The sequence below is a fragment of the Calonectris borealis genome, chromosome 11, assembly GCF_964195595.1.
Source record: "Calonectris borealis chromosome 11, bCalBor7.hap1.2, whole genome shotgun sequence".
Taxonomy (NCBI): Eukaryota; Metazoa; Chordata; class Aves; order Procellariiformes; family Procellariidae; genus Calonectris; species Calonectris borealis.
This window is the reverse complement of record NC_134322.1, coordinates 256431-277483: the sequence shown is the minus strand read 5'-3', so window position 1 is coordinate 277483 and position 21053 is coordinate 256431. Positions and strand designations below refer to the sequence as shown.

The 21053-nt window shown below is 46.3% G+C and overlaps 1 protein-coding gene across 4 annotated transcripts in view; it reads left to right on the top strand.

Moving 5' to 3' along the window:
• PPIP5K1 (diphosphoinositol pentakisphosphate kinase 1) overlaps window positions 1-21053 on the top strand; it is a 52191-nt gene that overhangs the window by 9639 nt on the left and 21499 nt on the right. For all 4 annotated transcript variants that reach the window (XM_075159589.1, XM_075159588.1, XM_075159587.1 and 1 more), the window contains exons 8-26: window positions 249-350; window positions 637-798; window positions 1838-1959; window positions 2408-2509; window positions 3783-3869; window positions 4319-4394; window positions 4919-5028; window positions 6539-6624; window positions 7034-7162; window positions 10367-10488; window positions 11263-11445; window positions 12355-12496; window positions 13119-13342; window positions 14360-14487; window positions 14985-15099; window positions 16547-16654; window positions 17963-18079; window positions 18400-18564; window positions 19682-19772. In XM_075159589.1, the coding sequence (XP_075015690.1) occupies window positions 249-350; window positions 637-798; window positions 1838-1959; window positions 2408-2509; window positions 3783-3869; window positions 4319-4394; window positions 4919-5028; window positions 6539-6624; window positions 7034-7162; window positions 10367-10488; window positions 11263-11445; window positions 12355-12496; window positions 13119-13342; window positions 14360-14487; window positions 14985-15099; window positions 16547-16654; window positions 17963-18079; window positions 18400-18564; window positions 19682-19772 (2371 nt within the window). The remainder of the gene's footprint in view (window positions 1-248; window positions 351-636; window positions 799-1837; window positions 1960-2407; window positions 2510-3782; window positions 3870-4318; window positions 4395-4918; window positions 5029-6538; window positions 6625-7033; window positions 7163-10366; window positions 10489-11262; window positions 11446-12354; window positions 12497-13118; window positions 13343-14359; window positions 14488-14984; window positions 15100-16546; window positions 16655-17962; window positions 18080-18399; window positions 18565-19681; window positions 19773-21053) is intronic.

The following is a 21053-nucleotide window of genomic DNA, read 5'->3' as shown; positions in this document are numbered from 1 at the left end:
GTGATTGGAGTCAACCTAGTGGTCTATAATAACTTTTCTCCTCTTTAAAGCCTGGAAAAGGACATACCTACTGTTGGCGTTTTGCAGTCTCTTTTGTCCTCCATAAATAAGAGTGCTGTAATAGCTGGGGGTTCTGAGACGCCTTCCGTTAATTTTCTACATGTGGGATGAAACTTATGCTTTTTGTTCTTCCATCTAAAAAAAGAAGCCCCATGCTTTTCCCTGAGGTGTTTATTTTGTGCTTTCAGATTGGCAGCCGGAGTAGTGTGTACTCCCCAGAGAGCAGTGTGAGGAAGACAGGCTCGTACATTTATGAGGAGTTCATGCCTACAGATGGCACTGATGTAAAGGTAAGAAAAAGCCTGGAATAGCTCCTTCCTTCTCCAGGCCTGGAATGGCTGAAGGTTGGGCAGTCCTACTTAGTCCTGCTTAGATTCTGGAGTGTTTTTTAAAGCCGTGAGGTACTGACTGTGCAGCTTGGATCCCAAAGCGGGGAGCGGGTGTTCTGTAGGTCATCACAGGAGGAATGCGTGAGACCATCTGATCTTCTTCTCTCTGTGTCTGCAGTAGAAATATCTTCTGGAAGTTGCAGTTAGTCTAGGTGGTTATGTCAGGTGTAACTGTTTCTCTTCCCAGGTGTACACTGTTGGGCCGGACTATGCCCATGCAGAGGCTCGCAAATCCCCTGCTTTGGATGGGAAGGTTGAACGGGACAGTGAAGGGAAAGAAATCCGTTACCCGGTCATGCTGACTGCCATGGAGAAACTAGTTGCCCGGAAAGTCTGTGTAGCCTTTAAGGTCTGTGTTTTCTCTCCTATGCAAGCAGGATACTCCACAAAGGTCTGATTCAAATCTTGGTCAGTGTTAAAGCTTGAGCTCTGTTACCCCAATGTGTCTCTGGTGTGGCATCTTCCACGCCCGATGCCAGTTGCTGTCTCTGCTGGCTGGGTGCAGCTGGTCCTGCTGGCAGTGGCAGTTTGCTGGTCAGAGATGATTGGGAAGGCAGGAGGGCCTGTGGCAAATGCCCTCTGTGCTGGCAAGTGGCTTGGTGTCCAGCGTACATCTGAGCATTTAATATCAGATTCTGAGCGTGCTGCTGTCCACCTGACGTGCGCTGGTCCTGCCTTTACTGTTTCCTCGCTGTGTTTGTGTGGAAAGCTTGGTCGTCGTCTTCTGTTTTTTTCTGTTCTATTTTTGATCTGGCTTTGGTGCACATTTGTGTTCCATTTTACAGGTTGGTAGAGTGAGTGTGTGAGTCTAGGTGTGGTTACCTGACATGTTCAGCAATGTCAGCAGAAGAAGCACTTGGCTACTTGTTCTTGGCTACTTGCTGCAATCTGCAACACATGCAGTTGTGCTCATACAGCTGTGCGCTTGTTCTACCTTGTAGCCTTTTCCACACAGTGATGGATGTCTTTGCCTGCACCACTTATTGTCTGTACTTGTCAGTCTGGTTCAAAACGGTTGGATTTAGAAGCAAGAGCAGGAGAGCCAGGAGCTGCTCTGTCTTAAGCCTTTAGAGCTCTGGGACGTAGGGGGGTGGCCCTGACGGCTTAATCCAGGGATTCGTGGGTTGGGGGTTTGATACAGCTGTGAGAGTGTAAATGTTCCTCTAAAGGGTCTGTTACTGCTGGCTAGTGGCTGTATTTTCACACTTCTTCAAGGCTCATGAGATAGGCATAGAGTGGAGGACGGCTGCAGCACCAGTGCAGCTGAACTGGGCAGTGTACGCTGGCTGGGTCTGTGTGTGCGCCCTGCTTGGCTAGGCAGCTGCTGTCCCCTTGCTGCACTCCCTTGCAGCGTGCCTGAGCCCTGTGTCCTCTGCTTCCTCATGCAGCAAACAGTGTGTGGGTTCGACCTCCTGCGGGCAAATGGCCACTCTTTTGTTTGCGATGTGAACGGCTTCAGTTTTGTGAAGAACTCTATGAAGTATTACGATGACTGTGCCAAAATCCTTGGGTATGTAACATTCAAAGTTTTGAGAGCGGGTAAGGTAACTCATAGCAAAGTGAAATGAATGTGGAGTCCTGATCAGTATGTCAGAGAAGTCTGCAGGTGGTTCATTTGTTCAGCAAGTGAAAGCTTGGCTCTGGGAGGAATGGGTTAATTATTTGTAGCCCCTGGAGCTCCTGCCTGCATTGGCATTAGCTGTCTTTGTCTACAGCTAGATGTATCTTACAGGACTTTTCATTGGATGCTAAGCCCAGCTGCAGTATTGGTGATGTGAGGGAATCTGGCATCCCTTTGGGGCGCCCTAACTAGTCCATGGTGTTGTAGATGTCTCTGCAAGGAAGGTGAGAAGAAATTCTGTCGCTCTCTTCAAATCTTTCAGCTGGACCACTAAGGAGGAAGTGGAGAACCAAGGGAATGGAATTTCTTGTGAGTTTTGTATTCTAATTTCTTCCAGAAATATAATCATGCGGGAATTGGCTCCCCAGTTTCATATTCCCTGGTCCATCCCAACAGAGGCAGAAGACATTCCCATTGTCCCCACAACTTCAGGCACCATGTGAGTACCTGCCACCTTTCTCAGAAGAATACCGGTGATGGCTACATGAGGGATAAAGTGCAAACCCTGTCCAAGGAACAGACATCACCCAGCAGCATGGCGTTCTCCAACTGCTGTGTTGGTTGCAACCCTGAAATGCCTGTGGAAAGGCTTAGCCACGCACATGAAAGGGGTGATGGATGGTAAATTAGCCATAGGTTTGATGAATGCAGATGAGCAGTCATTGAAGGAATTACAGAAAGTGCTCACATGGCTTTCAGAAAGCCCAAATTCTTGATCAGCACAGGAAACAGATTAGGGCATTGCTGTAGCTGGCTCACTGTACAGTAGGCTGCTACTCGGAGAAGATGCACGTGGAGCTGCCAGTGAAATGGGTGGAAGACAATTAGCTGAAGTATTCACGTTATCTGTACACTTGGCAGACCCTCATTTGATACTGTGGCCTTACTAGTTTTCCACCACATAAGGCTAAAAGACCAAAGGCAAAAGTTTCTTTGTGACACTCAGTACACTTGTATGAAGTGAACAAATTAGGTGCTACAGAAAAAATAGATTGAGAGTATGTATTCATCCTCCCTTTACTGTGTGATCATTTGGAAAAAGTTGGCAAACACAAACATTGGACAATTCACAGGACTGCTGGCTTCAATGACACCTTGTGACAATGAGATTGGTAGAATCGATCCCCATTTCTCTGGGATCCTATAAGAAGTAGTTGGATATTGTAGTATCTGAAAAAGCAAACTCATGTAGCCGTTCTGAAATTAGCCTGCCTAACTACTGGTTCCTGCAAGTGGCTGATTGCTATGGGATCTTTGTACAGCTCTTATTGGTTGCTTGAAGACAGGACCCCAGCTGCATAACCATTCTTCTGAACCAAGTTGTTTTTTCCTGGGTCTTTCTAAGTGGTCCTATGAGCATTACACAAATTGGGCATGAAAACAAGCTTGGCACATTTCAAAATGCTGTTTCTGTAAACTCTGTAACATCCAGCCTGGTCCTTTCTGCTGCAGATGTGGTTTTGCCTGTCATATTGTGGTACTGTGGTGCTTTTCCCTGATAGGAAACCAGATGACCTGGTAGTGTCTGCAGTACTTTGACTGCTTTTACAGCGTTGGCACTTGTGCCTGGTTTAGTCTGGGAGAAGTTCTGCCACTGATGAGGAAAGCAGCTGTCAAAAGGATGGAACTGAAAGAACAATGGGAAACTACTTTCTGGTGGCAGTTCTGGAGTGTAGGGGCACATTTGTCAGGTGTATCTTGTGTTTCCCCAGGATGGAGCTTCGTTGTGTTATTGCAGTCATCCGGCATGGAGATCGCACCCCAAAGCAGAAGATGAAGATGGAAGTTAAGCATCCCCGGTAAGAGTCAATGCAAGAAGATGCTGTGCTGCTGGGAAGTGAGGAGGGCCCGTTTTCTGAATCAAGAAAAGGAGCAGAAGGGCTGAGTGCATGGGAGGCAGTGCTTTTTCCTGGCTCCATTCAAGCAAATGCTTTCTGCCCAGTTGAGGGAGCCCCCTTTCCCCATAAGGATCCCGGCAACTTCTGTGTGAACGCTGGAAGAAAGAGTGAAGGTCTGTGAGGTGCTGCAAAGGGAAGTGCCCCACCAAATGGGAAACTAATGGCTGCTTCCTTTTTGTACCTGCAGCTGGAAACACTTGGTTTTTTTAGAATTTCTGAAGTACAGGAAGGAGCCAGTGGGCCTGCTGGTTCTCCCTGAAGAACAGAGCATGAATGCATATGTAGCGATGACAGTCCTTATAGCACTGAAACAGCAGAAAATGGATCAGGGTTCTTTGTTGTCTGTTCAGGTTCTTTGAATTATTTGAGAAATATGATGGCTACAAGACAGGGAAGTTGAAGCTGAAGAAACCAGAGCAGCTACAGGTGAGAGGAGTCCTCTCTGGGGTTACTGTGTGGGACATGCAAGTAACACGCATCCCAGCACGAGGCAATTCTTTGGGAGGGTGGAAACCCTCAAAAAGGCAACAGTCGGTCGCACAAACACTCCCTTTCTCATTCCCCACCCCATGCACACTCAGCTGGGTGACAGTATGAGAGCGGAATGGAAACTGTTTCTGGCTGATGAGAAGACTGTGGGATGGGGATGACCGGATGCAGCTTGCCCATCTGTTGTGGTTGCCTCTGGTGAAAGACGGGTCCAGGCTAGGGAGTGGGGCAGTTGGGGCACCTGGTTGGTTCTGAATGGGGCTGTAGCACAGGGTGGGGATGAAGCAAACCGCAGTGTGAAAGTTTGTCCTGCCTGAGCTGTGTCTTATGAAGTGATGTGTCTCTGATGAGTGTCTATGTGGACCTGATGCTGGGTGAAGCCATCTGGAGGCCTTGCAAGAGTACAGTGGTGAGTCTGAGGCAGAATTGCTGGGTGCTTGAGACTACCTGCTCTCCAACAGGAAGTGCTGGACATTGCACGGCAGCTTGTGGTGGACCTGGGAACCCACAGTGATTGTGAGATTGAGGAGAGGAAATCCAAACTGGAACAGCTGAAAAGCGTCTTGGAGATGTAAGTGTTTGTATCTTGGGGCACTGTGAGTTTGTCTCAGAGCGGCAGGTCAGCATGCGATGTAGAAACAAGCTGTGCTGCTGATGTCCTGGCCAGCTGGCTCCCCAGAGGTCAGAGTCTCCTCCATCCCCTGTTAGCAGCTGTACATGAAAGGTGCCATGCTCTTAACGTTTTCTCCTTGGCATCAAAACCACTGCTGATTCTTGTTCCAAGTTGTCCTGGTTCCGGCTGGGACAGAGTTACCTTTCTTCCCAGTAGCTTGGGGGGTGTGCTGTCTTTTGGGTTCGGTGTGAAAGGAGCGTTGATGGCCCATTGATGCTTTGGCTGTTGCTGGGTGATGCTTGCACCGGGAGGGGGGAGCACAGCCGGGGTGGTGGACCCAGCTGGCCAACGGGGTATTCTATACCATGTGACGTCATGCTCAGTATAAAAACAAGGTGGGGGGGGCGCGGGGGGAGGCTCGCCCTCCCCCCCCCGCCCCGTTCGTGACACGCGGTCGGTGAGCAGTTGCGTTGTGCATTGCCTGCTTTGTGTATTCTGTTATTGTTGTTGTTCTCATTGTTATTATTACTGTTCTACTTAGTTTTATTTCAATTATTAAACTGTTTTTATCTCAACCCGGGAGCTTTCCTACTTGTGCCCTCCCGATTCTCTCCCCCATCCCACCGGGGGGGGATGTGATCGAGCGGCTGCGTGGAGTGTATTTTTGCTGGCTGGGGTTAAACCATGACACAAGTGTATCTGGATTTTGGCTAAACAACTTGAGACAAACCTGAGCTTCATTTGCTGCGGGAGTGGAACTGGAGTCCTGTGGAGACCACATTGATATGAACCATTTTGATAAATTTTGAACAAATCTTGTTTTAAATAAGGTTGTCCTGGTGCCAGAAGTTTAACAAAAAGGAGCTTGGAAAACATGGAAAGATGTTTGTGTCCTCTTAGGTTTCCTACAACCGAAATAAGACAATAAGACACCATGGCATCTTAGAAACAAAAGAAGGGTATGGCTCAGAACTATAGCTCGCTGTGGCATACGCAGGCAGTGTCTGTGTTCAAGCCATGTCTGTGGAGCACAAAGGATGAATTTTTGCTATGATTCCTTCCCTTGCTCTTTCTGCTCATTAGAGATATGGTTATCCTCAGAGTGGCTGGCAGATTGTTTTTTTTCTGTGATCTCATTAATTCACGTGTTAAAAGATGTAAGTAGAAATTAACTAAGGTTGATTAAAGCCCCAGTGGGATATGAGAGCACAGAGTGCTGTCAGCTGAAGAGCAGGCAAGTAAATGGATCTTTGAATTTCATTTGGGGGAGCTGTTTGGCTTTTTTTGGGGGTGCGTGCCAGGTCACAGGTAGATGGCAAAAATGTTCATGTTCCATGGCAATTAATGTTGCAGCAGAAAGTCTCTTGCCTGTGCTGTATTTTTGCTGTGTGATGCCTAGGGATCTCTGGGCAAAGGGTAAGTAGAGTTGATTTGTTTAAATTTTTTTTCCCCCCTCTCCTTGTAACAGGTATGGACATTTTTCTGGCATTAACCGTAAGGTTCAGTTGACCTATCTGCCTCATGGACATCCAAAAGCTGCAAGTGAAGATGAAGGTAAAGAAACCTGATGTTGCTGGCGTGATCTTCAAGCCTGGTGTTCAAGAGTGCGTGCAGCTATGCTACCTATATAGGCCTCTGGATGTGCAAGCAGAATTAGTGACCCATATCTTATCTTTGCTCCCATCATAAGAAGGGTTGGAGTGATGCATAATGTAGTGTACCAATATACCCCAGATGGTGCCACAGGGCTTATGCTTCCAATTTCATGAATGTCAGCTTATACCTTCAAAAAGTAGTGACTCTTAATTTCGTACTTGCTGGTTTGGTTCCTGGGGATTGTGGGTCAGGCTTATGTTGAGAATGCTCTGCAAGGTGCTGATGACAACCTCTTCTTCCTCCCCTCCTCTCCCCCTGCAAGCTCAGCTTTGAGATCTGATGTAGTGAGTACCTGTTTGTCTCCTAGAAGCTCGCCAAGAGTCTTCCTCATCCCTTCTCCTGGTGCTTAAGTGGGGTGGAGAGCTGACACCAGCAGGAAGAGTCCAGGCAGAAGAGCTGGGGCGAGCTTTTCGCTGTATGTACCCTGGTGGCCAAGGTAAGCTTTGTCCATGTGTCTCCGATCCTGTCCTGTGCCAGGCTGCCCAGCCCAGGTGACTAATCACCAGCGTGAGGGATGCTCAGACATCTGTGGGCTGTGTGCAGCCTGTGTGACTCAGGTCATCACTGTTTTTGTTCTTTTGAGTTGACCTGGTAAAGATAAATAATTCAAGTGGGTTTTTGCACCCAAAGATCCCTAAGCTGGCTAGAGATGCCTGCTGCAGTAGTTAAACTTTAGTATGTCTTGGACCACAATAGCATTCTTTCAACTAATGTGCCAGTATTCAAAAAAGAGAAGCCATTCTAATAAGATACATTCTGATGCAGCAAATACGATTCAAAATTTATGTATGATTAACAAGAAATTTAGATCAGATGTAGAGAACAGAAGAAATCTATCCTGGAACACAGATAATTCTGCCTTGAGACAGGAGAATAGGAAGGTAACTTCTCCATATTTTCTCCGCCATATTTCTGTGTTTCTGAAAAGCATTTAGTACACACACAGATCAACAAGAGCCCAAAGGGGAAAGAAAAAAAAAAAGGCTGAGATTGCCTTTTTCATCCAAGTAAAGAGTCAGAAGTAATACACTGCTACCGTATTGATCTGATGAGACCAGTATTGGATACTGCTTATCTTTGACTTGTATGTTTAATGAATTAAATTTAATTAATTAGATTTCAAATTAATTAAGCTAATTTAAATTGAATTGAAGAAGCTTTCCTACTGGAATAAGGAGGAATTACCCTTGGTGGAAGAGGATCGCGTCAGGGAATACTTAAGCAAACTGGACATACATAACTCCATGGGCCCTGATGGGATGCACCCACGAGCGCTGAGGGAGCTGGCAGATGTCACTGCGAGGCCACTCTAGATTATCTTTGAAAGATTGTGGGGACTGGGAGAGGTGCCTGAGGACTAGAGGAGAGGAAATGTCACTCCTAGCTTCAAAAACAATAAGAAGGAGGACCCAGGGAACTGCAGGCTGGTCAACCTCACCACAGTCCTTGGGAAGGTGATGGAGCAGCTAATCCTGGAAACCATTTCTGGGCACATGAAGGTTAGGAAGGTGATTGGGAGTAGTCAGCATGGATTCACAAAGGGAAATCATGCTTAACCAACCTGATAACCTTGTGCAGTGAAGTGACTGGCTTGTTTAGATGAGGGAGAACAGTGGCTATGCCCTACTTTGACTTCAGTAAGGCTTTTGACAGTGTCTCTGGTAACACCCTCATAGCTGATGAAGTATGGGCTGGATGAGCAGACAGTGAGGTGGATTGAAAGCTAGCTGAACGGCTGGGTTCAGGGGGTGGTGATCCGTGGCACAAAGTCTAGTTGGAGGCCAGGAGCTAGCGGTGTAGCCCAGGGGTGAAAACTGGGTCCGATCCTGTTTAATATCTTCATTAATGATCTGGATGATGGGGCACAGTGTACCCTCAGCACGTTTGCAGATGACACAAAACTGGGAGGAGAGGCTGATACGCCAGAGGGTCATGCTGCCATCCAGAGGGACCTCGACAGGGTGGAGAAATGGGATGGTAGAAACCTCATAATGTTCAACAAGGGGAATTGCGAAATCCTGCCTCTGGGGAGGAACGATCCCCTGCACCAATGGGGGCCAACCCGCTGGAAAGCAGCTTTGCAGAAAAGGACCTGGGGATCCTGGTGGACACCAAGTTGAACATGAGCCAACAATGTGCCCTTGCCACAAAGAAGGCGAATGGTATCCTGGGCTGCATTAGGAGGAGTGTTACCAGCAGGTCGAGGGAGGTGTGCTGTGAGGTCAGATGCTTGTGATCTTAAGAGCACATTTTTAGCAAACGTGAGGATAAACTTTCCAAAAGATGAGAAAACTAGGTGCACATGGTGTTGCGTAGTGCAAGGTGCCAACAAGTAGAGCAGACTGTCAGTGCACAGAGACTAAAGGAGGAGGAGCAGTAGTGGAGAGGATCTTCATGACAAGGCCTGTGTGCATTCTTGAAGCTGGGAACGGTGAGTTAGAAAGGCTGGGGACTTCCTGGTGCTGTTGTGGATCTCTGAAGCCCAGAGCTGAGAGGATCAGCCACTGACTTGGACAGGAGACTGGGGAGACCAGAAGGCAGTGTGCAGGAGAGGCAATGCCATTGCAAGTACAGGGAGTAGATTGCAGCGTAATGAGCCAAAACCTGAGAGAAGAGACCTGTCTGCAGAGCTCTTGTCAAGTGGAGTGCAGTTACTCCACGAGCAAGCTGGGCTGAGCCCTAAGGTTTGATCTGTGCCAGTTCCAAACTGACTGCTCCATATCTTGTGAGCACTGAGTGACTGCTCTCTTGCTCACAGTAGAGCTTGGTCTGAGCATGTACAAGGTGACTTCAGTCCTTCTGAATCATGGTTTTGGAGACTTCTGCTTCACATGGTCATTCATGGAGAGGGAGAGATCTTATTTTGCAGTGAGATGCTGTGTTCCTGGGTAGCACTTGGTACATGGCAGCTTTGTCCAGGTATACAGCTGACTTCTGGCTGGTGTCTAGCAGGGTGTTTGTCTGAGTTGTGAGCTCAGAGCTGGGAGCAGTTTTCCCATCTTCTCATGCAATGTGACTGGGTACATGCAAAATCATAATGGGATTCCAGGCGGCAGCAAATTAGTCACCACTGCACTCTTTGGAGGGTCAGACTCAAGAGCTGCGTGAGCTGCTTTCTCCCATTACTGATCTGACTCCTGTGGTTGACTCAGCCATCATAAATAAACCGGCATTTTGTGCCGCAAGATAATTGTAGCTCTACAGGATACGCTTTAGAAGCCAGGTGCCTCCCTACTGATTAGCTCTGCCTGCAGCACCTGCTTTTGTGCAGAGAACAAGTAGAAGGAGGCAATTTTTTTGTGCATCTTTATTCTGCACAGGGGTAGTCAGCCTAGCAGAACAATTATGGACTGTTCAGAGAAGGTTGCTACAGAATTTGGGCAGCATCAGAATTCACTGGTGAATGCTCACTTTTTTCCGTAAAATGAACTTTCCCAAGTTAAGCAAAGCCTGAATCAGATTTCTAGTCATCATGTATGGTTAGAACTGTCTATTTTGGAGCAGCCTAAATGCTGCTGAAAGTGATTAATTCTCTACATAACTTTGTTACTACAGTAAAGTTTGTAGACTAAAGCAGTATATTCAGCAGCTAGTTTTGCAGGTGTCAGAATATTAATTCTGAGTTTGTTCTCTGTTCCAGGTGATTATGCTGGTTTCCCTGGATGTGGCTTGCTCAGGCTGCACAGCACCTACCGTCATGATCTTAAGATCTACGCCTCAGATGAGGGACGAGTTCAGATGACAGCAGCAGCTTTTGCAAAGGTCCTTCCTCTCTTTTGGGCATCTGTTAGTCCTGCTACATCAGTCTTAAAATATGCCAGTTCTAAAGGAAAACCTCTGGTGATGAGGAAGGAGCTGTCCTAGGAGCTTCCCCCTCTCTGTTGGGAGGATGGTGGTACACTACACTGATAGCAAGTGTATGGGGCAGTACTTCAAGTCCAGTGTAGCTGCACATGTATGTTACCTTTAGTTTCCTGCCCAGGATAGGACTCTGACCGGAGAAGGAGTTATTTATAGAGTATTGCTGGTGTTTGGTGTTAGAGCACATCAAACCTGTTGCTGAGTATTAATTGCCTACAACATGAGTGTTTCTTGGATGACTGCCCAGCCAGAGGGGTTATTCCTTGACTGCTGTATTTAAAAGGGGAATAAAATGTCTTTGGTGCAGTGTGGGGTGGGGGTTGGGGTGAAGATAGATTCATCTACAGTTAAAGCTTGAGCCAAGGGGAATCCTGGGGTGACCTTAGGTGTTCTTCAGAGCCCCCACTTTATCAATGTTTTCCAGCAAACTGAGTTGGCTGCTCAACGATTGCCTAGACAAATCTGGAGCTGCTGCAGGTAGAGCTGGCCTTTCGCCTTGAATAGCTCTAGAAGCATGCCAGAGTCACTGGTGACTGTAGGTGCTGTTGCTGTAAAACTGCCCTTCAAGGACAGTTGAGATTTCACTCAAGTTGACTGAAGGCTGGCCATGAAACTACCAGAAATGTTTGTTGCTTGGGTTGCACATAGCTGAAATCTTGTCCTGTGTTGCTTTAGGGTCTGCTGGCCCTGGAAGGAGAGCTGACCCCCATCCTGGTGCAAATGGTGAAAAGTGCCAATATGAACGGTCTCCTGGACAGTGACAGTGATTCCCTTAGCAGCTGTCAACACCGAGTGAAGGCACGACTGCATGAAATCATGCAAAAGGATGCTGAGTTCTGTGAAGAGGATTATGAAAAGGTAAAGCACTTGTGTGGCTTTATTGCTTCCTGTATCTGGAAGGAGAATAGCATTGCTCCAGTGTTTTGACGTGAAGCCTGCTGGTATGTGAACAGTAGTTTGGTTAGTCTGAGATCAGTTCTGGTCAAAATTACAGGATATAAACAGAATTTAGGAAGGGAAAGTGCAGATTAATAGCCCCTGCCCTTCTCCAAGTGAAAATCCTCAGTGTTGCTCCACTGTCCCCTTCAAGAATCATCATGGTACCTTCCTCTCCCTTTAGAAGCCCCAGTGCATTTTATTCTCATGGGTGTGCTAAAAGAAGCGTTCTCATGGCTTACTGCATGCTGCCCAGAACAATCCCAGTTGCTGTGGACAGGGAGTACGCCTTGCCAGATTCTAGATCCATGTTCTGTGCGTGTGTGAACAGATCTTTTGGATACAAACCCTTCTGTGGTCCTATCAGTGTCTGATAACTGCAGCATGGGCTACATCCAGCACAGCAACCAATAAAAGCACTGTAGCTGCTTCTCCAGCAAGTCCCCAAAACACTTTTTCCCAGACTCTGAGATTTGATTACCGGACTGCAATCCATTACCATTAAGCAACATATTTATCACCTCAAAGAACTACTTAAAACTTCTATGAAGCCCTTCTGCTCAAGCACAGAAGCAAAGTGAGACAAGAGTGGATATTGTAGGTGAAGGGAGGCCTGATCTGATAGGAGCAGTTGTTTGCTCCCTCTAAGTTGGTCCTGAGGAAGTTTTTAAAACATGCTTAATTACCCCCAGGAATAGGCCAGCTTATTACGCTCAGCCGGGAGCACAACTTTTGTACCTAATCAGAAAGCAGTACAGCCGCAAAAGGCAGACATTTTGTGTTCCCAGTTTGTAAAGATACTAACTAATCTCTACTGGTATCTTCTCTCAGCTAGCACCTACAGGCAGTGCTTCTCTGCTCAACTCCATGACATTTATCCAGAACCCAGTAGAGGTCTGTAACCAGGTGTTCACCCTGATTGAGAATCTCACCTCCCAGATACAAAAACGTCTGGAAGACCCAAAATCTGCAGGTGAGCATCAGAACTGGAAAGTGTCTGGAGCAGATTCATTTATTGTTACATCTTCGGAGCTCCCAAACACCACTATGGTTTATGTTTGTCTGTAGCAAAGAAATTCTAAAGTGAAATTCTGTATGTGCTATTGATGTAGAAGGGTCCTATTGCACTTTCCACTACTGTTAAAGAGAGCATGATATGTGCATCTTGGGTTTAGAGTGAATGTAAAAAGCAGCAGTATAGCCTGGAGAGGTATGCCTGATTTTTTCAAGCATTTCCTGGAGGGGAGCTCAAGACTATAAACAGCAAGTTTTTCAGTCACGATTTGCTCATCTTTAAGAATTTTCCTAATAATAGTGCAGAGGTTTTAAAAAGGCATCTGTGGGACATTTCACACAATTTGTGGCAGACATAAGCCAACAGGCAAGCAGTTTCACTTTTCTCAAGTATTTTGGAAGTAACTTATTGCTGCAGGGTAAAACTCCATGCAGCAGGTCCAGTGGCTTTTCCAGTCTAGGATTCCTGTGGGTGACATAATAATCAGAGCTCTTCTGTGCTTGGAGAAGTCAGTCATAGCTGTCACTTGACACAGAAGTAGTCAGGATGTGAATGTGGTTTGGTGTTCTCTGCTGTTTAGACCTGCAGCTATACCACAGTGAGACTTTAGAACTAATGCTGCAACGCTGGAGTAAGCTGGAGCGAGATTTCCGAATGAAGAATGGGCGTTACGACATCAGCAAGATCCCTGATATCTATGACTGCATCAAGTATGATGTACAGCACAACTGTGCGCTGAAACTGGAAGGCACAGCTGAACTCTTCAAACTCTCCAAAGCCCTGGCAGATGTGATCATACCCCAGGTATAGCCTGTCCTGCCTGTGTGATGATGTCTGTGGCGTCAGTTTCTGACCCTTTCCCTGTCTATTTTTTCTCAATTCTCTTGCACATTAACTCTCAAGGCAGCATATCACAGGTATTTCTCAGATATATCTCTTAGTGAGGGCAAAACCATTTATGACTTAAGATGTAGCAGGGCTGGCTTCCTGGATGAGGATTCTGACAGCGTCAGAATAACGAACAGCTGACACAGCAGCTTTTCCATGTTCATCATAGTCCATTATAGCACAGCTTCGAGCTGTGTGTGTGTGCTGTAGCAACATCCCATTCTCCACATACAAGATTTTACAGGGGAAGAGAGATTTCTGTGTTAAAGTGAAGGCTTGTTCTGCAAGTTTGTTATTCTGGTCAAACTAAAACTTGTTCAGTTTGCAAAGTTGGCTTGCTTCTCACAAAGTTTATGTCCATGAACATGGGAGGGGAAAGGAGGGCCACATGCAACGAATCTCTGTATTCGCCATTGTTCTGTCCCACTTCTGGCAGAAATGCTTCATTTATATAGGATGAGCTTCTACCAGCAAGATCCAATTGCACTTGTGCCCTTGTAGAGCAGAAGTGGTCTTCTAAACTTTTTCACAGTGTTCCTGATGAGATGCAGTTTGGCTATTTCCAGCATAGCACTTCAAGTTTTAGCTTTGCAAATAGCAGTTGTTGCATTAATGCTCATGCCAGGTCAGGGTATAAGTTTGTGTGTCACGAGAGGAGGTTCCCTGATGGTACTTGCGTCTCTCAGCTGTTGGAAGAATACTGACAGTCATGTCTAGACAGATTGGGATTCTTGGAGGACTCTCTGTCCTCTGTTACCCTCTGCAATATGTGAGGGAAAATAAAAGAGAACAGTGCTGAGTGACATTTCCCTTTCTGTCCTTGCTTAACGGTAGTGGTGCTTGCGGACAGGACTGTTGAAGTCCACCCTCCTTTCATGTAAGGATGTGGCAAAGAACCAGGGCTCAAGGGTATCTATTGTTTTGTTCCTGCAGGAATATGGGATTAATAAGGAGGAGAAACTGGAGATTGCTATTGGCTTTTGTCTTCCTCTCATTAAAAAGATCCAGTTGGACCTACAGAGGACCCATGAAGATGAGTCTGTCAACAAACTACATCCCTTGTAAGGATGGTGCTGCATGCTGCTGCTGGTGGGGAGGGCAGCTTTGGATCAGTGTGTGGGAATCACACCGGAAGAGTGTACTGATGTGGAAGGAGGCACTGAACATACACTGAAGGACACATCAAGAGGGAGGCATGTTGGTGCTCCTAGAACTAGAAAGGAAATGGAAAGGCACATTGAGACTGCTGAGCGGGAGCATGGTGCCACAGAAGCTTAAACCCGTTGTAGCTGGGTGGTGGTGCCTTCATCTTTGTCTCTGCAAGGGGCGAGTGCTAGTATGATGAGGCCACCTTGTTCCACCGTGTGTCTCCACTAGGATACCATAAAACTTGCTGCTTCTGTGCCCAGTGCTCTCACTGTTTGTTCTGTTCCTGCTGCTCTTTGACAGTTCCCAGTGTGGGGTTATCTTATTCCGTTAAGTGTGAAGAAATGCTGCTGTATGATAGATGGTGATTCATTGGCAGGCTGTGAGTAACACTGGGCTGATTTTGGTTTAGGTACTCAAGAGGAGTTCTGTCACCAGGTCGCCACGTTCGGACACGGCTCTACTTCACCAGTGAGAGCCATGTGCACTCTCTGCTCAGTATCTTCCGCTATGGGGGGCTCCTGGATGTAAGTGTCCCACCAATGCTCACAGAGTAAGCCTCCCTGTTTTTTTTCAGTGGCCCTTTCCGAGGTGGACAGTGTATGTTTGTAGGTTGCCCCTCTAGCCAGCTCCCCCAGTAATGATCTGCATCAGTGGCCTCTGGCCAACTCCATCTCTGCTGTGTTTGCATGCTGCAGCTTCCTGCCTTTCTGGCATGTAGGAGGATTGTTCTTCCTCAGTCCTGACACTGCCTGCCTTGCTTGTACAGAGGCATGTTTTCTCCAAGAGCTGTCCTGCTGGTTTCAGATGAGTAGGCCAGTTATCTGTGTAGGAGGACAGCAGTATGAGGCAATGGGGATGAGGGAATTTCTCTCTTCCTGCTTCCTTCAACCCTTTATTTCAAGAGCTTGGGCCTGTTATTTAGTGACTTTCTGTCATTTCTAAGTCAAGAAAATCAGTTTGCTTACAGAGGAAGTGACTTGAGGTTGCAAATGCATAGGGATGCTCTCTACCAGAGGGACAGATGACACATTTTTAGGGGACTAACTCATCCAGTCCAACCTTCACTTGCTCTCATAACCTGCTTCCTGAAGGAATTGGCATGCAGACCCTGAGAAAAGCTCTGCTTTAGACTCCTCAAGAGATTCTCTGATTTATCTTCCCATTTTTGAGCATGGTGTTCTGAAATGCCTTGAGAGTTTGGGCTTGCTTAGCCCGCATGATTTCTGATGTCTGTGGAAGCTCAGTGTATCTATAGGCAGTGATCATGCAAGTACCTCTGAATTGCTCACTGAATAAGATGCTACTTCATTCCCCAACTTGAGTGTTGGAGGGACAGCACAGGGATATTAAGGCTGCATCTGGGTTCATTTGTACCGGTGGGGTTCATTTCATGTCCATCAAGGTGGTGAGATGCTCCACAGCAGCCTGAGTGGCACTTCAGGTACGGCCATTCCCTAGCAGTGTTGGGAAACAATGAGGGGTGGGCTGCCCTGCCTTGTGGAGCCCAAGGGTCCAGCGTGGCTCTGTAGACTTTTCATTCAGCATCGTGTAAAAGCAGCTTCACTTGGTCCCTTATTTAGCACAAGTTCATCCCTTGTGCTTTTTTTGCAATTTCTCTAAAGTACTCCATTCTCTAGGCCAGTATTTGAGAATGACTGTGTTTGGGAACCTGCTGTGGGTTATGTTTTTCTCCAGTCAGCATGGCATAGGGGGCTTGCAGCTGGATGTGTTCGGATCTGCACGTGGATTGTGTGGGTAGCTGTAGCGTCCCTCTATGCAGTTGCTCCTTACTGTAAGCACCCCGCCCTCATTGCAAGGTCATTTCTCTTCATGCAAGTTAAGCAAGGTGTTTTTTGTCCTGACAATGTTGTTATCTTGTGGAGAGACAAACTCTCTCAGACCCATTTCACTGAATGCTGCAAGGTGTCTGCTGTTGCTTATTCCATGCGACTGTTTATGTGTATGTATCAGGAAAACAAAGACCAGCAGTGGAAGAGAGCCATGGACTATTTGAGTGCTATCTCAGAGCTGAACTACATGACCCAGATTGTTATCATGCTCTACGAGGACAACAACAAGGTGAGGGATATAGCTGTAGGATAAAATCCTTCCTGCCGTGATGCAAGGCACAGTCCCTGAGAGATGAGTTCAGCTGGGAAGTTTGTAACCTGAGCTCTCTCCACTTGTGAATAAAGATGGACGGATCATTAACACAACTGCTAGTTTATATTTTCAGGTGGGAGGCAATCACCCAGTTAATGCTTGTTACATGTAAGCAGAATGCCACCCTGAGCAGCAATACCAAACTTAAGTAATCAATACTATCTATTTTAAAGCATTTCCTAATGCAAAATAATTTGCTGTTTCTTAATATTAATTACAAATGAACAGTAGGAAAAAAAGAAATAAAACCGAATTACATTTGGCAGGTTTTTTCCAAGTATTTCCAGAAAATATCCAGAAATTCCACATTCGTAAACTTTTTTTATTTTAAAAATACACTAATACAGTTATAGTTTATTTTTAAAATATACCGATATCTTCAGGAAGTAAAGAGAATAATTTAAAAAACAGCTGGAATGTGGAAGCTGATGGTAATGACCGTAAGTAGGTTTGGCACCGAATTGCACGAACTGAATCCCAGGTCCTGTGACTCAGGTCCTGTGCTGCTGGAGGTTGTAGTGGGCTAGGGGAGCAGTCCCTTTCCTCCACGTGCTATAGAGTTGGAATCTTGTATTCACAGAGCTGATGTGGGGTTTTAATCGTAGAAGTGAAATATTTCCTAGTGCTGTTTATCAAAAAAACCCCAAAAACTCTAAATAGAGCTCTTAGAAGTGGTGTAAATCTGGTAGTAAGTAGAGATGGTGAAACTTTTGGTTTTACATCATTAGTGCCAGATACTGCAAAAGCTCTGGCTTCCCTTACAAAAAAAAAACAAAAAAAACAAACCACCCCCAATATTAGAGACAGTTACTTAAATCTTGGAACAATGCGACTAAAGGTCCAGGAGGGAACCAATCTCTCCCTGCCCCAGTGTGTGCTGGTTTTGCAACAGGAGTGGATCAGAAGGGGCTATGTGTTAGGTTTGTATATATATATATACATATAGCCCGATTCTGTTTTGGTCCTCTGGTGGCTGTCGTCACAAAATAACAACAATTTCAATGCCTCAGCTTTGTGCTAATAAGGGCTGTCCTTTTGGATGAGACAAACCTAAAGCCATTATGTTCGTGGTTTCTTGTTGCTTCCGCTTTCCTTCCAAAAGGATGCGCTTGGGATGCGTGCTGCACCGGCATGGCAGGGTGGCCCAGGTCCAGACCATGGCCTATGCTGACAGTGGGACTGGTTTTTATTTATTTACTTACTCCCTGTGCCTCATGTTCACAGGACCCATCTTCAGAAGAGCGTTTCCATGTGGAGCTGCATTTCAGCCCTGGTGTGAAAGGCTGTGAGGAAGACAGAAACGTGCCCACGGGGTTTGGCTTTCGGCCTGCCTCTGCGGAGGTGAGCGCGCTGCCCGGACGCAGGCTGCCATGCCTGCTGGGGATGTGGCGAGCGCGGGCCCGACAGCAAGTTGCTGCTCTGCCAGGCTCTGCTGCCATCCAGTCTCCAGCAGCAGACTTTTCTCTGACCTTTCTCTTGTGCCTGCGGGCTGTTAGCAGGTTGTGTTCCCTGCTAACTCCCAGGGTTTGTCAGGGCAGTCTTTGAGAACGCTGATGTCCTCCTGAGCTCAGCAGAGCTGGGAGATCCAAGGCGGGAGTCAGTGCCTGGGCAGTGCTTGCGAAGGCCACGTGCCTGTAGGTGTCAATGTTTCCTTACTGCAGAATGAGGACAAGAAAGCAGACCAAGGCAGCCTGGAGGACCTCTCCAAAGAGAAGGGCATCGATGAGCCAGATCGCGCGCAGCAAAGGTCTCCGCAGCCTTCCGAGCCGGTCAGCATTCAGCGAAGATCACCGCTGATCAGGAACCGGAAGACAGGGTCCATGGAGGTAACAATGCGATGGGCAACCTTGGTTGTTCTAATGAAGGTCTTTTGCTTGGTTTTGGTTTCCTGGCATTCCTTATAACAATCCAGAGTTTGAGTTGATTCTGGGAAAGGATCTGCAGAAGTTAAAAAGGAATTTTTTGGAAGGCAGACCTCCCAAACTCCTCCTCATTGAGGAAGGACAGAGGGAACACAGGTCAGAGGAATTGATGAGGAAAAGCAAGTAAGGAAATGCTTGAGAAACACAAGAATTATTTGGATTACATGCTCTGTAGAGGCATCAATGTAACAGCTACGAGATTGCATGCAACCTCTTCACCTAGCCACATGACATCTTTGCCTTCCCTTACACTCCAGCCTCTGCCTCTCACAGTTCAGCTCCACATTTCTTGTTCCTGTTTCCCATCTAAGATTTCATGCAAGTCAGAGGTCCCTGCTAACCGGTGGGTTTATTACAGAGTGTTTAAACTGTCATAGGGTTTAGAACTGTCCTATTCGCTGATCTGCTAAAGTAACAAAGATCGATTTTACTGTTCTTACTTCTCTCCTTCAGGGCCTTTATGTGTCATAAGGCTAGCTTCACAGTCAGCACGTAGCTGGCATCTTCAAAGTGCTCTAGAAATTGCCTCTCCTTTTGGAGGGGTTTCACAGGCATTTTTGCTATCTGTTTTCTGAGCCAGTGAAAGCGGAAAGTTAGGGCTTGAGGTATTTGTTAGCTGGCTTCCATCTCATGTCACTCATGATGTAATCTTTGCATGCAGCACGCGGGGGCTCTTTGTAACAGTCACGTACTAAGTTAAAGGGGGATACACTTTCCTGCTGCTAAAGAAGGAAGTCTATGTCCCAGTGATCCCAGCAAGAGTCTTGGGAGACAGGGAGCTCAGTACATGAGTCCCTTCGTACTTTTGAAATCTCCACTGTTCCACAATCCAACACAAACTTGCAATTAAAATTGAGCGTGCACTGTCACAATCTCAGCATATGAATACTTTTATACTTCTTGAAAATTGTGATTTTAAGGAGGAGATGTACTTTTCTTTCCCTTCAATTGATGTGTAAAGGCTTTTGAGACCAGTGGGTAACTTAGAGCACAACACTGATTGTACTGTCTGTCTTTGCAGGTGCTATCTGAATCTTCTTCCAAATCAGGAGGATATCGCCTCTTCAGCACTTATTCCAGGCAGTCTTCTGAGATGAAGCAAAGTGGCTTAGGTACTGTACTTGACCTGTAACCAGCCTGCTCACCTGTACCTCTGAATTTCTGTGGGCATCTGTCTGTCTCGCCACGTATACATCTGGCTTAAGTTCCTTGTATGTCTCTCTGTGTGTATTATGTCTTCTTTTAGTGTTACTGTTTAGACCACTGTAGAGACTATCTTATTGTATTTCCTTTTGTGTATGATCTTCTTCTTCAGCTTTTAGCAACAGAAGGTGCACTCTTCATCCTTTATAGTATGGGAGCAACAGAGTAAGCTACGTATTTGCGGGTCGGCCTTCTGGTTCCGTGTTGTTATCATTTGTTATACCATTTCTGAACTTAGTAGGAAGAGATGATTTTACGTGAGAACTAGCATGCTTTCTGTTCTGCAAAAGAGTAGTTCACATGCAAAGCCGCTCTTCCTGTAAGACTATTATATTGCTACCTTTGCTTCATAAAGATCTCTTATATGGAACAGATCTGTCATCTGCAATGGTGTTTGACAGCTCTTTAATTGAGCTGGAATCCCTCGTTAGCCATTCTTTGCACGGTAGCCAGCGGAAGAGAATATTTTGGGGCACTCGGTGTTCTCTGCCTGTCCTTGAGAGTACCATTCCCTGTCATCCTAACCTAAACTATGTCTTAATAGTTTAAATTCTTCTTCGCTAAAGAAGATCTATTTGGAAACTGAAAAGCTATCTTTGCTGTCATGAGGTTCAAAGATAGCTGTGAAACCTAGATCTTGCAGATGACTAATAAGCACCAGGAGGTGGAAATGCCCAAATTATGCCCACTTTCTTTTTCTTTAAAACCATTTTGTATTATGGCATGGGCATAGACTTGCAGCAGTTCTGACTCATCAGGTCTTTACTCTGTTATGTGGACATCCTGCAGCCAAGAAATTTCTGAAAGGCCTGATCGTGTCTTTGTCACTTTTGAATGAGCTGCTTCTTTGGAAGCTAATTCTTACCAAGTAAAGGGAATTTTCTTCAGAGTGATTAGGAGGTATCCCTGGAGGCTGCCAGCTATGCTCCCAGCCAGCTGGAAAAATGTAAGAAGGAATGGCTGGTGCATATTATTTTCATAAAGGCACAATAGCCTTGGCCATAGTGGATTTTGAATGTGCTATTTCATGTGGTGCATCTACTTACTTCTGCTTTTCACAGACCACCTGCAGGATTAAGTAAGCTGTAATAGACTACCTTGCTTAGGCTTGAAGAAACCTGTGGTTATTCTGTGAATCCATGTGAATCAATTTCTGAGATGGCACACAGTCAAGGAAGCGCATCTGCTTG